This window comes from Amborella trichopoda, chromosome 9, assembly GCF_054954075.1.
Source record: "Amborella trichopoda isolate Santa Cruz 75 chromosome 9, AtrichopodaSantaCruz75HAP2 v2.0, whole genome shotgun sequence".
Taxonomy (NCBI): domain Eukaryota; kingdom Viridiplantae; phylum Streptophyta; class Magnoliopsida; order Amborellales; family Amborellaceae; genus Amborella; species Amborella trichopoda.
The window spans coordinates 7,555,972-7,573,871 of record NC_142344.1 but is presented as its reverse complement, the minus strand read 5'-3'; the positions used below and the strand labels follow the sequence as shown (position 1 = coordinate 7,573,871).

The 17,900-nt window shown below is 36.5% G+C and overlaps 1 protein-coding gene across 50 annotated transcripts in view; it reads left to right on the top strand.

The window, feature by feature from the left end:
- LOC18424104 (MATE efflux family protein) overlaps positions 1-17,900 on the top strand; it is a 47,912-nt gene that overhangs the window by 18,375 nt on the left and 11,637 nt on the right. For 19 of the 50 annotated variants that reach the window (XR_016041262.1, XR_002279322.2, XR_002279314.2 and 16 more), the window contains 7 exons: positions 3,188-3,351; positions 6,323-6,394; positions 6,546-6,662; positions 6,765-6,860; positions 6,946-7,067; positions 16,457-16,564; positions 17,311-17,391. Coding sequence is in view for 18 of the 50 variants with exons in the window: in XM_088847595.1 (XP_088703721.1) it covers positions 3,188-3,351; positions 6,323-6,394; positions 6,546-6,662; positions 6,765-6,860; positions 6,946-7,067; positions 16,457-16,529 (644 nt within the window). In the remaining 32 variants the exon portion in view is untranslated. Of the gene's footprint in view, positions 1-3,187; positions 3,352-6,322; positions 6,395-6,545; positions 6,663-6,764; positions 6,861-6,945; positions 7,068-16,456; positions 16,565-17,310; positions 17,506-17,900 lie in introns of those variants that run through there. The other 31 variants (XM_088847595.1, XM_088847607.1, XM_088847594.1 and 28 more) reach the window with 5 other exon arrangements.

The window sequence follows — 17,900 nt, the reverse complement described above, 5'->3', positions numbered from 1 at the left end:
CACCATATTTCTTCTCACTACTTTTATCTATGTCCTTTTGGGCCCTCCCCTTGCCCTTTTAGAGCCTTCCATATGAACCAAATCGCTCATTCAAAGCAGTGCTGTTCTAGATCAAAGCTGCGCATGGCCAGACCACCTAATCTATTTTACCTCATCTTATAGCCTATTAGAGTTACTCCTAAGTTCCGTATTGAGCTCTGTGAGAACCACAAGATCTCAATCTTGATGGAAGAGATTGAAGAGAGTAAGGAAGGAGGATAAGGAGGCAGAATTCTAGAAAACCGGGGAAGAAGGATATGTAGAGGAGGGAGATGACTTTGGTGATGATGGCATGACATCATCATCAAATCCATATGGTGGTGTTGGTAGAAATGTAGACATTGTTGGTAATGATGATGAAACTTGATTGCCAATTGGAGTTCATCATATATGATGTAATGTTTTTATTTATGCAATTACACATGCGCTTTCTTGGTACTTACGGTTTGTTAATAATGATGAATTAATGTGGAATGTTGATTTTGAGAATATAGGCATCTTGAACTGATGATGTGGAATGTCGATAGCTTTTGACTTATGATATTCAATTTGAGCTTAAACTCTTGTATGTATGAGTCTGAGGGACTTCGACACTACTTACTTTTTTTGTTGTTTTGAAATTATGATTTTGTATGATCAATTTGGGGGGTTTGGTGTCCAACCCAACCCCCAAATATCATTATTAGGGCCTAGAGCACCATCTTCTTGGATTGGGGTAGACGAATCTGACTTCTTTAACATTACCTAACATATACATAGTAGGCGTTCACACGCATGCAGACACACACATATTGGTACATATGCATAAATACGTGCACTCTCATTGATATGATTTGGACCCTGACCTGTATACATAGTTTCAAAAAGCTCTAGGCAGGTCCTGGGAGGCCTGGGGGGTCCAAGCCGCCCAGCGCCTAGGCGGGCGCCTAGAACCTGGGTGGCCCAGTTGAATCCAAATAAGGATTCTGGCATTCTGCAGTTATGTCAGTATCCATTATATATTGCAATACATAATTCAAAGTATACTACATATTATTCAGCGTTTAACACACACTCCATAAGCATAACCATAATCCATAAGTCGGTTCATACTCCATATCCACTTAAAACTTAAAATTTTCCAACCAACCAAATTATCAAACCAAGTTATCAAGTAATATTCACATCAGTACTGCAGTACACCACCATGAGGAAGAAAACAAAATCGAATTATGAAACTATGAAAGTAATACTTGAAGACTCAAAAGAATCTTCAATAGTTCAATAATCAGTACACAATACTTCAATCAAAGTTCAAACTTCAAAGTTTAATAATTATTCAACATTCAACATTCATCAATCATCATTCATTCATCATCAGAAAATCTTGGGTTTGATTGCTCAATCTTCAAACTTCAACCTCAAAGATGCTTCTAAATACTCAAAATCTTCTAAAAAACCCCCTAATAACTTTGCAAAACATCAAAAAGTAAATATAATACCAATGGGTGATGTTTTGTTGAATTTTTGTTAACTTTAAGTAACCCTTCGATCCAAAAAAATTTGCCACAATCTAGCTTTTTGGGGCCTTTCTCTCTCTAAATTTGGCTCCAACAAGTTTTAGGTTTCAAATGAACCTAAAACCCTAATTTTTGGCACTTAAAAAAAAAAAAAAAAAAAAAAAAAAAAAAAAACGAAAAAATGCCCTCACCGAATGGTTTTTCCGCCCCTGGTCGGCCGCCCAAGGATCGATCGCCCAGATTGGCTGCCTAGGCTTGGGCGATGCGGCCAGACCTTCTGGACCGCCTAGGCGGCCACCTAGGCACTGGGCGGTCCGCTTTTTGAATCACTGCTTGTATATATCATCACTTCTATACTATATTTTGTATTAATTGTCAATATTTGTTTCTATGTGTGAACATTTGTCTAGCATTGTTTTTTGTGTGTGCATGCGTGCTAGTGTGCTTGTCTTGATCCATACAGACTATCATATGCATGCACTCGTGTATGTGTGACTTGTAAGATCATAACCTGCACAACATATCACATCAACAATTATATTTTAAGTTTTCACAGAGATTGCATTTTATATCCTGTGTGTGTCATGTCAGTGTTATCAAACTTGACCATAAATTGAATTGGAAAAGTATTTGGTCTGGTTCTGTTAGCAGTTTGACTGTTTATCAAATTGGTGGGATTGATGAAAACATGTCAAAACCCTAAAATATATTAAAAATACAAATATATAATTAGGATCAGATTTTTTACAAGATCCAGCTGTTTTCACAACTGAATCTGGTGGTACAACTACTCGGACCAGCTGGTATGATCTATTTCTAATGACACAGTCATTACATATATATATACATTTGGGTGTACATGTACATGTGTGTGCATAATTTGTGTTGTGTGTAAGTTTTTATTATGTGCACATGTGCTGTAGGTAATATTTTATGAAATTATGCAGATAGAACATATAATGTTGTAGTTTTTTCTTTTCATTTACACCATATAAGGGGTAATTAGGATGAATTTTTAGTCCAGTCACTCTCATCAAGTCCAAGTCAATTTTTGAGTTTCGAATCATGTTAGATAGTGACAATGAGAGGCTTCATGTTCAACCCTATATGATCTTATGACAGATTTCCGTCTTATGAAGCTGATGATGTTTATTTCTTGTTATTGTTTTCCCCCCCTATTACTCATTAGGGCTCTCATCAAATCCAAGTCAATTTTTGGGTTCTAACCATGTTAGATAGTTCAATTTCTTACTAGGACAATTAGAGGCTTCATGTTCAGCCCTATATGATCTTATGATCGATTGCCGTCTTATGAAGCTTAAGATGTTTTTTGTTGTTATTGTTTTTTTGAATTGGCATACAGTTCAGCCTTTATTGATCAGATTGTTAATATTGGAAATATTGCAAGCAAAAAGTTGAAATGTCTTAAATTCTAGTTTGGGTGAACACAACATTTACTCATTTGTTTCAATTGCTCACTGGATGTTGTTTATGAAGTATATCCCTATTTCTGTGGTATTTGTTGTATTTTTTGATGTCATGATACAATTGTTGGTCACATTTGGTTATTACTTAGCCAAGGACTTATGTATGGGATGCAATGATGTTCCATTAGTCACTCCTTTGTTTCATTCATGGTTCATTTGTAGGTGGTTTACTTCTTGGCAGAACTTTAGCAGTATTAGTCACCATGACCTTAAGTACATCAATGGCAGCACGCTTAGGACCATCAGCTATGGCTGCTCATCAGTTATGCTTTCAATTGTGGTTGGCCGTATCTCTCCTTACTGATGCAATGGCAATGTCAGGTCAGGTATGTAACTATCAGGGTCTTAACCAATTTTTACCACATGCAAGTGTCCTATTTTAGTGGCTCTTAATTGTTGTCCCATATTTACTACTAGCATGCCATATGTGAAAATTGTTGAACGGGTTTTATTTGTTATGCTTATTGAATGTTGTAGATGGTTCGTGTAATGAGTTGGTTGTCGTTTTCCGCCTTTTAGTCAGAAAGTCACATGTGAAATTCATGAACCCGTTTCATACCGCCTTGTTATTATCGTCTTCTAAATTGGAGCTAACATTTAAAGTTTGAATTTTGAGTGCTTTCACAGATCATTTGATAGATCTTATTCACATATGAAGTTTTGGATCTCCAAGAAAGCAACAAACTTAACATTTTGGGATTTGCAACAATTTCCTAGTCTTATATTGCTTCTAGAAACTTGCACTCATGCAAGAAAGCTTTTTAAATCAGGGTTTTACATTATTATTGTTTTTGTTTGATCCAAGTTTCAAAATCTCTCTGATCTTGCACTGCCGCAGAGCGCCATAGCGGATCCATCTCGGCACAAAGATCCTGGATTTGACAGATATCTTGCTTCAAAGAATGCAATAACTCAGAGGGATAAAGGCTCGTTGATGTAGAATTCTTGAAGCTTGAAGATAAAAATTGGACATCCTAAGTTTGAAAGATGAAAACCCATCAATTTCTTGAAGCTTGGACTTGGAGAAAGAACCATAAAACCCTGATAAGCTTGAAAAGTGAAGAGGACGGCATCCGTAGGCTTGGCTAAGAATAACCAAGAAAACCTCATTTTTCAATTGAAAGAAATCAGAAAACTCCTCTTGTTGCTCGGGTCATCTCTCCTGGCCTCCTCTGTCTCCACTCTCTCGTTCTAGGCTTCTTCAACAGGGCCTCTCAACAGCCTGAGTTTCTCACTCCTCTGAATCTTATCTATCTCTCTTCACCGCACTTTCTTTCTCCAAAAAGTTTCGAACTATTGACTCCCTTTTCAAACCCTCAAACTAACCTCAAGTTTTTTGCTTATTTGGGAAGTACCGATTCTGGGCAAAAATCATTTTAAAAACAGGTATCAGGAAGAAACTTTCTCCGGCAAGAAATCTGGAAAATATGATTGGAATCTATTTTCTGAGAAGGGAATAAAGATGAAATTTGGGGTTTTTTCAAGAGTCGGGCAATTTTCCGACAAAAAATGCCCAGATCTGTACAGTGAACTGGGTGATTTATGACAAGAAGGGACAGTTCCCAAGTTTGTGGAGGAACTGATTGCCTCCCTGCTGATTCTGCTGTCAGCCCTGCGATTTTTAAAGACTGTCCTGAAGCTTCTCCGTAGTGGTTAACTTACTGAAAACTGTGACTAGGATTTTAGACCTGACTCTGAATTCTGATGTGTATGTGCACACACTATTTACAAAGTTCTATTGCTTGTTCATCTCTCTACAAAGATATCTGACTTTATCTTCTATGGAGTGGATTGTTTTAATAAGTTGTATAAATTCACCAAAGAAAAAGCAGAAAAATAATTTGGTGGTCTGCCTATATTTTGTTCATGAGTAACATTATGCAAATTACATTTCTTATTTGCTTGCGTGAGTTGTCTCCTTCTAGTGCCACACTTTTTACGTAATTGAGACCTTTTTGGCGTAGTTATTGCCAGGAATTTCTTTCTAGGGATGCTTATGCTGACGATAGAACTTCTGATAAAGCTCCCTTGTTTATGCTTGGCCTCTAAGTTAAAATTGTGCAACTTTGGTGATTTGTAGCTGTTATTAGTACACCTGCAGAAAGCCTTGCAGTGAGACAGATAATAAACATGTTGATTTTGTTGAAAATAATACAAGTCCTAGTGAATATATGTTTCTAACTGTTAATTATAGTTGATTCATTTTAAAACTTATAGTTTAGGTGGACATGTATTTTATTAATTTTTAACAGTTATAAACTAAAGGATTCTCTCTAATAGTTAGTATTCCAATGGATTTATTGTGAAATATAAAATATCTAGTTAATACTCCAATGGATTTATTGTGAAATATAAAATATAAGATTTTTTGGTACATAACCTGCATTTTCTAATCAAACTTGACCCAGAAGTGGATTACTATTTGCTTCCCTCAGATTTCTTACAAGCTGAACCTTTCTTTTACTTTTCTAGGATTGAGAGTATATAGAATTGTTGCTATTATCGAATATTTTATCTTTTCTAATATGATATGCATTATTTTTATCCCTTCCAACTACAAAAACATAAAATTTTTCCTCTTTGAATCTATAACAATTTTAGGAAGGGCATAAGTAAACAAATTGACCTACACTAAACATTCTAATCATTTTTCTATTTAAATTTTTACAATATAAATATATATTACAGTATTACAAGAAATAAGAGGTTATAAATTATCGACAATGGAACAATATTGGTTCCCTCTATTTTCGATAATACATCGAGGTTCATGAACATTAGAACATGAATTAGGATAGAGTCTACTCTATGTGTGCTGCCAATGGCGTGGACACCGTGGTGGAGTTGATGATATTTTGAATATTTTTCTTTTTGATTATTATCTGCCATTCATTGTTGTGAAAATGCATACATCAATGGGAGATTTGTACCAAGCGTACTGATTGATGTATACCTGAATGGGAAAGGAGAGTCAATAACAAGAGAAAGTCACAAGTCAAAAGGCCTTGCTACTATCGAAAGTGAGTATTGAGAGGTTCTGGAGTCAAAGAAAGGAAAATGGTTGCCATTCTCAAATGTTCTTGACCCTGATAGTTCTGTACTCAAATGTTCTCTTCCTTTTTTGATTGATTGACAGCTTGGTCATGATTCCAATTGTTGGAAACCTGGAAATTGTTTTTGGTGCAGATGAATTGAGAGATACAAGTATATTTGCGAACCTTTTGAATTTATGTAAACCTTTGTCTTCTGTAATTCGTGTTGATATCATCTTCATGACAATGGCTTCTGTGGTTCCAGGCCATGATTGCAAGTGCCTTTTCAAAGGGAGAGTACAAGAGAGTCAAAGAAATTACATATTGTGTGTTAAAGGTAATTTTATAAGCTTACTTTATCATTTAATTCGGGTTTGTTGTTTTTCGTTATAGCAGCAACCTTTATTTTTATTCTTGCATTCACTAATAATATATCAGCTTCCATTGCAAACTTGAATCTGAACATAAATTTTTCCCTTGATTTTCAGACTGGACTGTTTACTGGTATTTCCTTGGCGATAATACTATGTGCTTGTTTTGGTTCCATTGTGGAATTATTCTCTAAGGATGCGGAAGTATTATCAATTGTTAGAACTGGTGTGCTGGTAATGATTTCAATTTAATGTTGGTTCCTTACCATGGGATTGCCTTGCCTTGTTTAAAGTAGTTTAGTACATTCATATCAATCATGTTTTGTTTTCGAGCAGTTTGTCTGTGGGAGCCAACCTATCAATGCTCTTGCTTTTGTTTTTGATGGACTCCTTTTTGGGATCTGTGATTTCGCATATGCTGCTCGGTCAATGGTATGTAGCATCCTCTGAGGCGCTTATTTCCTAACATATCTATGTTTTTCAATGGCTTTCTGATATGTCTTTGTTGATTGTTCAGATTACTATTTCAGCAATCTCTTCTGCATTTTTATTCTATGCTCCATCAATCTTTGGTTTATATGGAGTTTGGTCAGGGTTGGCGGCATTCATGACCTTGCGTATGGCTGCAGGGTTTTTGAGGTAAATTTATTATGGAGCGCAGTGAATTCATTCTTATCAGCCATTTGTGCCTAGAAGAGGTTATTTGGCCATTTGTGTCTTATGTCCTCCAGTACATGTGCCATATGCAATGATAGTACACCAGTCCTTCAAGTGTAATGTATAGCTAGGACTTTTCTTGCGAATACGTTAAATTTGGTTCATATGTTGAGGATTTAACACTTGGCTACACATAATGCTGGGATGCAGCTATGTGCTCCACTTTGATGTCGACTCGTTATCATCTTTCAGTAACTTCAAAGTATTTGATGTGAATAGTGGATCTCTTTTAAGTAGCCAGGCAACACTATTTACCAATGTATTAAGACAGGAACATCCATGGAAGTGGTGAGGGTATCAAGCCGGTCCAAACTGGATGCACTGGTCATAGAAAATAAACCTAAATCATCATCATCATAATAGAAAGTTAATGAAAAAATTTAACAAAGAACAACAGACTGGTCCAATTGTCTGGGCAGCTACTTGGACTGGGTTTAACCTGTTCAGGTCCAGATCAGACCTGTTCCAGTCCTGGTTTGTGGTTTGACCCATTGGACTGGTTGGTCTGGTCCTGTCTTAATAACTTTGCTGTTAACTATCTGATCGCAACACTTATTTACATAGTGTCTTCCTGGTGAAGGGATATTATGATCATTAACAAATAAGAAATATGAATTTATTGTACCACAGGATCAGATGTGCTTCATAGTTGATCAACTTACATACACCTCACTTTTTGTTTGGTTACTTCATATTTACTGGTCTTAAGAGTGAAGACTAACCGATTCATAAGGTTGAAAAAGTGGTCATGTTTGTTCATTTAGCTTAGTTCTTTTTTTAATAGGAAACTTGGTTGCTTCCACCATTCAGAGTCTGATGTGTTTCTGGATTGTTTGGATGCTTTTTATTGATCACATGGATTGTCGGAATTTGCTAGATGCTTACCTTTGGTTTGTAGGGTGTTGTACATGCCATTTTGTAATTGCAATCGCCAACGACAAAGTGTTAGAAACCAAATTTAATTGCCTTTGTGTGCATACACATGTTCTAAGGATTGATTACGAGTAACAATGTCCATGAATTGTGGGTCATATTGATTGAGTAATAAAAAAACGAAGGGCTTCAATAAAATTGGGGTGATGTTTTGACTTTTTTTTAAATAGTCACATCATAAGTCTGGAGCTGTTCATATAAGCCTTATGTATTCTCAGAGTTGTGACTATTTGAAATTTCAAAGGTTGTGATTGTTCATAAAAGAAATTGGAATTCTAATTGTTGTGGCTATTTGAAACGGTCCAGACTCGCAAGTGTTGTGACCGTTCAAAATCGATCTTGAGTCCAGCTGGATTCTCCTGCTCAAAACATCAATAGCTGCAATTTTTTTAGTTGCGTATTGAATCATAATCTTAGGAAAGTTTTCTTTTAAACTGCAATTTATTTCTATTCAAGCAAGCTCCTGTGAAGGCATATCGACAAGGAGCACTAATTTTGTTAACTAGGATGGAAAATCGAAGTCAGCTGTGGACAACCTGAATAAGGGCAATGTCTCTTGTTTATTGGAATTGGATGCTAATTTGAGTTTACGGTACGATGGGAGGAAAAAATTGTTCTAATTTTTTATTTTTATTTAATTTTAAAGTATGTATTTTAGGGTTTGTTTCTAGGGTTTTTTGGTTTTAAGGAATTCTAGGGTTTTTATTTTTTATTTTATTTCATGAGTACTATTCACAAGTACTATTTATGAATACTGCTCATGGATACTGTTCACAGGGGTAAGATTGTCATTATGAAATTTAAGTTTAAGTGAGGATATATAGGTCATTTTGATTATTGTAAGGCATGTATTGTCTTGGAATATTGAGTTATAATATATAAGAGATGTGTGGGGCCCAGTGTTTTAAAATGCGGGATGCGGCCCTGATGCGATGGGGGGCCGATGCGGCTCGATGCAGCTCGGATGTGGGTGCATCGCGATGATGTGGTCAATAAATGTAAAAAAATTCTTAAAAAAAAAAAAAAAAAAGTTAATGCATAGAAAAAAATATGAAGGTGATATATGTGATAGTAGGTATTTTAGTTTAATGATTAACTTCAAACCTTTAGCTGTCGGAGATTTTGTATCCAGTTATCCACTATCCCCTGATAGAAACTAGAAACTTGAAACCAGCTTCATAAAGCATTCAACAATCAACAACCATAAGCACAACCATCAACAACCATAAGCACAAAATAGTGATATTACAAAATACAAACCAAAAGTCAAGCTCAAAAAGTGTTAATAGTTAATAACTTAATACAATCATCCATTTTGAGGGTCAATTTTGAAATTTGAACTTCATTTTTTCAAATATCAATCAGACAAGTCATATTGAGAGTCATCATGCGCATCATCAATATCATTCTCGACGGCCTCCATGTTTTCTTCTTCATCGGTCTCCTCTGAGTCAGCTTCCTCCTCGACCTTTGAAGCTAATGTGCGAGTGCGTCTAGACCCAGCAGCTCCTCTACTCCTTTGTGCTCTAGTGTTAGGTCGATCTTCTTCATTAACCCCTGTTGCTAGCTCGACATCAAGCCATGTAAGATCCTCACCCTCAAACACACGCTCGTCTTGGATCCACGGTCCACTCACTTATGAAATCACCATCAGCTTCATATAATTGAATAGGGTTGAGCTTCGTGCGATTTTCATACCTCTCCCTAAGCCACTCGTTATACTGCCCATAAACCAAATCATTCAACTTTTTCTGCTCCAACCTATTTCTTGTTCTTTTATAGAGCTGTGGTAAAAATTTGAAATCAGATAAATTAGATTTTAGATTAGAAAATTGAAATTCAAGAAATAAGGATTAAGGAATAAGGAGTAAAGGACTTACATGGTCAAATGCACTCCAATTGCGCTCACAACCAGATGAGCTACATGTGAGATTCAACACTCAAATAGCGAGATGTTGTAAATTTGGTGTCTCGCTTCCATATAATGCCCACCATGCAGCTGTATAATATTTTATAATTTAGAATATAGTTAAAAATTAAGGGTATAAAATAAACAATGGAACTATACATAAAGTAAGAGACAAGTAAGATTATTTTTGGGCTTTTGGCCGTTACTTGGATCTGTAGTGTTTCTATTTCGAGTGGCAATCTCTCTCCCAAAGTTTTCCAAAGCTAACTTGAACTTAATCAATTCATGGCTCTGGATTTCATCTTAGATATCTTTGTCTAGCACCAACGTCTCAAGCACATCTAAGAACCCACCATTTATTACACGATCTGACTCAATGGATGGGTGCTTGTAGTGAAGAGATGGGTTTAGAAAATAACCGGTTGAATGAAGGTGCCTGTGAAGCTGGGTATCTCATCTCCTATCAATAATTTCAAGCATAGCCTTGCGCATATTTTCATCATCCTTTAAAACATCTTTAATTTCAGTTCTTGCCCTAGTCATTGACTCATGTATGTAGCCCATGGTGGGCTTCGCATCACGATCAACCAGTCGAAGCACTCTCACTAAAGGGCGAGCCACTTCCAATGCAATAATTATTTGACTCAAAAAAGATGTATTCAAAATAATTTTTTCAGCCTTTCTCCCATACTTATGCTTTGACCATTTGCTTTGACTCCATTGCTCTGAAGCAAACGTGGTCCTCAAGGCACTTTTTTGCTTGGCTAGGCTTCGAAGAGTGAGAAATGACGTGGCAAATCTAGTGATACCTGGTCTCATTAATTCTCTCTTCTTTGTAAAAGACCTCATCATGCTTAGGACTATGGTGTGATTGTAAATAAATCCAACAACAAACATAGCTCTTGAAATCACCCCACTAAATAAAGATGTTGTACTCATTTCCTTAAGCATAAGATTAACACAGTGAGCTGCAAGGTGTCCAAAATATATGCTTCCTTTTCAAAGTCAAGAAATGGCCAACTGCAGCATAGTTGGAACCATTGTCGGTGATAATTTGTACCACATTTTCTCCCCAACAAAATCGACAATCTCATCCATCAAGCCAGATAAGTATATACCATTATGTGATTTGTCTGATGCATCAATAGACTTAACAAAAAAAGTACCTGTTGGGCAGTTAACCAAAAAATTAATGAATGCCCTTGATGTCCCATCGGACCAACCATCACACATAATAGAGGCCCCATATTTCTCCCACCCTTCTCTTTGAGAAATCAAAATTTTATTCACATCAAATACAACATTCTTCAACAAGGGCTCCCTAATCTCATGTAGTAAAGGAGGAATAAATCTTGGGCCATATTACCCAATTGCCTGGACCATACATGCAAAACTATCCAGAGTTATAGTATTAAAAGGAATGTCGGCCATGTAAATCCACTTTGCAATCCACTTACATACCGACTTCTTTTGTTCTTTCTTATATTTATTGTCAATTGTGGTTTGTTTTGTTTTTTTCTTTCTCTCCTGAACCACAATTTCGGGGCTAGGGGTGAAAAAAGAATCCATTGGCCCCTTAGAGAGAGGTGTTCTTCTCTCAGCACTACCACCAATATTTATAACCCTCTCTCTTGAGGTTGGAGTTTGAGTACCCCTTTGCCTCAATAGCAACTTCAGACATATCATCATCATCATCATCATCAACATCATCAAATAATTGCATATCATCAAGTAATTCCTTTTTTTTTTTTTTCTCTTTATTTTTTTTCAATCTATCCAAATATTCTCTAATCTCTTTTTTTATATCATCTGTAGCTTGTGGGCATGCTCTTACATTCTTAGAAATTCTGGCTAAATGCTATTTTTGTCGAAAAATACCACCCATATAAGTATTTCCACAGAGCAAGCATATCACACAATTTCTATCTTTCGGATTTTTTAGTTTAGCATATTTTCAAGCCGGATCTTTGTTACTAGAAGATTGGGAAGAAGACATTGCCCCAAAAATAAGTAAAACAATACTATTGTACAAGAAGGAATAAAAAGTTACCGACTTTGTGAAGTAGTGCTCGATTTCTATACGGCCTCTGAAATCCCCAATTTCTTATCCCAAATTCACCTTAACATCCCCAAATCAACAATAAAAGGCATCAAATGAACATCCAAGTATCAAACAATTGCCAAATCAAAGATTTGGATGAAAAAAAATTTTCGCCAAATTTTTTTTTCCTTCGATTTGATGCGAAAAAAGCCACAAAGTGGCTGGAAATCTTCGAGGAGGGGGTATAGTAACCCCCCAAACAGTTTCCCTAAACATTGGAATAAAAAAAGGACCATTTTGCCCCTCCCCGAGGGGCAAAATCGGAAATTTTTTTCGTGGAAACAGATGCAGGCGAGATGCGGCCATGATGCGGCGCATATGTGGCCGCATCTGTCAAAAGCGCATATGCGCCTGAACGGGATGTGGATGCGAGCGCATCCCGCATGATGAGGCCGCATATGCGGCGATGCGGCCGCATTTTAAAACACTGGTGGGGCCTTGAGAAGGTCAAATTCCATTTGATTTTTAGAAATTAAAAGAGACAAAAGCTTAGGCTTTTGGAACCCTAGCTTGGGGTATGGAGAAGAAAGCTTAGTTTTCTTTGAATTGTGCTATGTTTGGTTTGTTCCTTGCTGATTTTGTTGTTTCCCTCAATTTTGCTGCATCATTGTTTTCTGGGGTTGGCCCCCAAGTGTTTGTTTCTTTCGCGTATCTTTGCTCGTGAGGGTACTAACCTTCAATCTGTAAGGAATTTCATAAGAGTTCTCCAGAAGGACTTTTAGTAGAAATGAAGGCTTAGAACCCCTGATTTTAACAACATTAAATTCATTTGTTACTTATGAGTTATTTGAATGGTCTAGTGCTTGCATTTTCTGTATTGAGTTCAAATATGATTATATCTAACCTATATTTACCATTGGTGCTAGCATGGTCTGCATCACTTTCACCAATCTCTCTAAGCTGTGGTCTCAGATATTATGCATTCTTGTCGCATATGTGCACAAGTGTAGACTCCTGACATGTGCATGTATGTGTGTGTGTGTGTATATATATATATATATATATATATATATATATATATATATATATATATATATATATATATATATATATATGACATGTTGAATAGAATATTTCTCACGGGTGACAACCGCATCTTGGACCAAATTTTATGACTATCAAAGAATCTTTTGGACTTTTGGGGGATACTCATCTTTAGGCGGTTAGTTGTTTGTCTTGGTATCTCTTTCAACAAGTGATTTGATTATCATGTTCACTAGACTTTCTTCTAGAAAAAATCTGAGAGTCAAAGCATTGGCTGGCTTCTCCATCTTTGCCTCTATAGAAGAATCTCTCTCTATAAGGTTTCAATGTGTGTGTGTGTGTATATATATATATATATATACATATATATATATATATATATATATATATATACATATATAGAAATACTCTTAAAAACGCCATAGGGCGAAAGTTAATAGTGTTTTACCTCACAGCAGCTCTACGAGAGCCGTGGCGGAATCCCATGTTTTTCATGTGAAAAAACGACCGCTGCTGTCATTTTATCCACGCCGTTCAATTTAATCTGACGACTCCGAATCTATGGGCGAAAATACTATTCATTTTTTGCACAGTGGCTTTCTATATATATATATATATATATATATATATATATATATATAGGAGAATATGAGGTTAGCCCACTAGCTAACAGCTACAATGTAAAGCCAATGTCATAGATTGAATCTAGGCCAATTCAATAGTTATGATTGCATTTTGTATTTGAATTTTAATTTCTTTTTACAAATCCAAATACTTGAAATTTTGAGTATCTATTCTTTGAAAATAGGAGAATCTAATAAAAATATCAAAAAAATAATTTGTAAAATATAAATTAACTAAAATACCCTTGAAACTTTCTAGGGTAAATTGGTCAATTTAGTTTTGAGACTTATTTTTGTAATATTTTTATTAGGTGCGCCTTGATGAGAAGAATGGACGCCTCAAATTTCATGTGATTTGGATTTGTAGGAAAAATTTTAAAATTATATTACGAAATGAGGTCGTGATCGTCAGATCGACCCAAATTCAATCTGAGCCATTGGGCTTGTACTGTAGCTGTTAGCTAGTGGGCTAACCGGTATATATATATGTTCTTGACATCAATAGACTAGGTGTTGGCCTTCCCATCATGCTCGACCTTGTTATCCAACCATGGCTATCCCAATATGATAGGGCTAATGGTCATGGGAAGGGAATTGCACTAAGCCTGATCTAGCACAAGTCGCTCATCCAGAATTCTAGAAGACATTGGGTGGTGATAGAGATAGTGATGTCGTCCACCCACCCAATGCTATATGGTTGTAGATGCTTTCAATCTTCAAATTTAACTTGTCAACTGGCTGTTGGGAGGCAATGTTAACTATGCTTCCCCAATCAGTAATGAAGTTGCGCATCTTTCTGAATGGAGAGTAAGGGTTGGAGTACTAAGGACATCACCTCTCATAGGCTCAATGATTCTTTCATTTCCTAAATGATTAATCTTATCTTTGGAAGCATCATCCACCAAGTTTAAAGCCTTGATTAGACAATGAAAAGCGACTTGATCCAGTACTCTGCACGTGAAGCACTTGATGCGGTTGCTGTGCTTTTCAATGTTGTCATTTCCTTCAGAAGTGAGAGGAGCTTCTTTCTCGGATATGTGTAGGAATGGGGCTGAATTTGAAGAGCTCTCTCTATGTCTTGAAGTGGCTGGTCTGGGGGTAGAGCGCCTCTATTGCCCACTAATTGAACATGTCCATCCTCTGGAGGGATTGTTTTGATCGCCCTAGAAGGTGACTAAACTCTTAATAGGGCTAAATAATGCCGAGCCACTCAGACTTTTGGGTGGAGGAGAATCAACAATGTGCCTTTTTGCAGCCTACTCTTGGCCTTACTTTTGTTCCATCATTAGAGGTTGTTCATTTTCGAATGCCAGTTTCACTAATAAGGTATTGAGGACTTGATTCCTGGCTCCTCTTTGGGCTTTGGATAGATGAGAGCCATAGGTTCTACCCAATTGGGTTGACATGGCTGAACCCAAAGCAAATTCCCAGGGGACAACTTGTTTTGATACTAAAACTGATGTAGGACCGAAGGACTGGGGTCCAAGGGGACTGGTGTCCTAAAGTGTGACGCACATGCTGAGCTTAGAAAGAAAATGTTCGAGTATGATTGGGAATTTTAACTGGGGGTGGGTTAGGAGTTTTAAAGAGTTTTAGGTTCCTACAAAGATTAGGACAATAGGGTTTTTAGCCTTAGGAAGGGTTTTTAATTGAGATAGAATTGGATACTGTGAGCTCTAATTGATGTAGAACTATGGTTTGATTTATAGGGCGGGATTTGGTCAGGTTAAGGCAAGGTTTAGGATAGGTTTTAGGGTATCTAAAAGGGTTAAAGCTTGCTGGAATTGAACAGGTTCAGCAAGATAGGAGAATGATGAGATGGATTTTAGGGTTGAATTAGGGTAGACCGAAGGGTGTAAACTTTAAGTTTGGAGGCTACGTGCGTTGTTATATGGTAAGGGTAGCGTTTGAGCTAATTTACATAGGGTTTAGGGAGGTTTGGCTGGGATTTATGAAAATGTTTGAATGATATACGAATTTATTTGTGAGGAATCTTGGATGTGGATGTGCCACAAAAGAAGGGTAGAAGAAGGCTCTAACTTGTTGGGAGGACTCTCCCCAATCGTAAGCTAGAGTTCAGGAACCACTCTTTCTACAAAATACTTGAGGAATTTCTCCTCTAAAAAGTGACTGCATATCTCAATTTGACACAGAGTTTTTTATTTCTTAGCAATTAATACTTTGGCCAATGGCTTATACATCCTATTTAGAGGGTTCCACATCCTAATTTACCCATACTTCCTAATCAAACTAGAAGATAATTCTAAGGGTTCTAGTCCATATAGGAAAAAACATTCATTCCTACAGATACTAAATCTGAGCCCATTGCGAATTAGAGATTATAAATCCCAGCACACTGAGAATGCAAAGTTCTTCACTTACTTTTCCATCAGGCTTTCACCTACAATTTGAAGGTTGAAACATTTTAATTACGAAAAACCCATTGAAATATGGGTTATAGATTTTGAAGAGATATTCAATTTACTCTTTGGAGCTCCCTGACTGAACATCCGGGTGAAAAGTTATGCCTCTGGAAGCAGTTTGCTTCAGTTACCTTGAAATTTTATGTCCCTGTTTTGCTGTTATTTTTAGTAGAAACAGGAGTCAATTATATGAGCAATATGCCAATTGCAATTCTCATTTTCTAAAATAAAATTTTATGTTGAAGTCTGGACTCTATTTCAATGATGATGATGTTCTCAATATGGTTGTTTTCATTCTAAATCTGACTTGGTGATAGCTGGTTTCTTTGATTTTTCAGGTTAGGATCAAAGTCTGGGCCATGGTGGTTCTTGTGGAAGGACATTGAGAATCCTGAAGTTGTTACATATTGAGTTGATTTTTTATCTTCACTGGGGGAAGCTAGCAGGTATGCCACTTGCAATAATTGTTAAGTTATTTCTATTGCATTGGTTTGTGGTCCTTCGTTGAATTTCTGATATCATTAAATATCAGATTGTTTCAAAAATTTAATCATCATCATCACGCTCATCATCTGAGCCTTATCCCAACTATTAGGGGTTGGCTACATGAATCCTGCACAAATGTCAGATCATTTAAAAAATTCAATGCAAAAAGAATAATTATGCATCTCAGATTTTTCATCTACCAAGCTTAAGGAGCTTCCACACTTGACACCAAAAACTAGCAGCAAATATAGGAGAATGATAACTACCAGACTAAATGCTATGGAAATGAATTTATCATCCTCTGATTGAGAAATTTGAAACCTATTGTGTAGTACTCGTGAAGGGTGATCTTGCTAAGTCGTATTGAATGGTTGTAACTTGTGTTTCTTGGCATGGTAGTTTGCATGAAATCCAGCTAGATGTTTCCATTCCATGTTGATCGTTGGAATAGAAATGCAACTTAGGGAACTCCACTAATCGACCGTACCTAATTTAGTTCAATGGGTTCTTTTCTATCTGAACTTCACTGTTTTATTTATAGGACGGGGGAACTTTGAGAATAGTTTCAAAAATAGGCGGGGCAATTGAGTGAGTTTTTAGCTCGGATAATTTTTGAAGTCTAAAGACATTGTTAGTTGTGACTCTTGACTGCTCCTGAAAATCTCACCCTTTCAAGCGCAACTAATCTGAGTTTCTTGAATATCAGGTCAGTTCATTCTTTGCCTATTTTCGGTTGCTTTCTACTACGGAAAACCATGCCTCAACTGGTTGTGAAGTCCGTTGAAAGGTATGCAAAACTGTAATGAGTTTTTGATATATAAAGCTGGGTTGTGGATCATTTGACCTCCCAACACTTTATGAGCTAATTTTCATCATAAGTTTAATTTCCCATTGGTTCCAACTCTTTTAGCAAATTTCCTCCATAAATTCTTTTTGAAAGTGTAGAAAGGAAATAACAAAATAATAAAAAGGAGCAAAAGAGCCTTCTATTGCAGATTTCCTCTCAATTATAGGGTCATGTAATAGCCCTAGAAACCTCAGTTTCACATACCACTCAGTGGATTTCATGCCTGGATTTCATGCCTGGATTTCATGCAAACTTGGCATTTCATAAAACACACTGGATTTCATGCAAACACACTGTGTTTCTTGGCATGGTAGAAACTTGTGTTTCTTGGCATGGATTTCATGCCCTAGAAATACATACCTCAGTGTGTTTTATCTTAATATATTTAATATACCTCTGTGTTTTATTTTTATGGGATTTATTTGATTAGTATCCTTTTTGTCAGTATT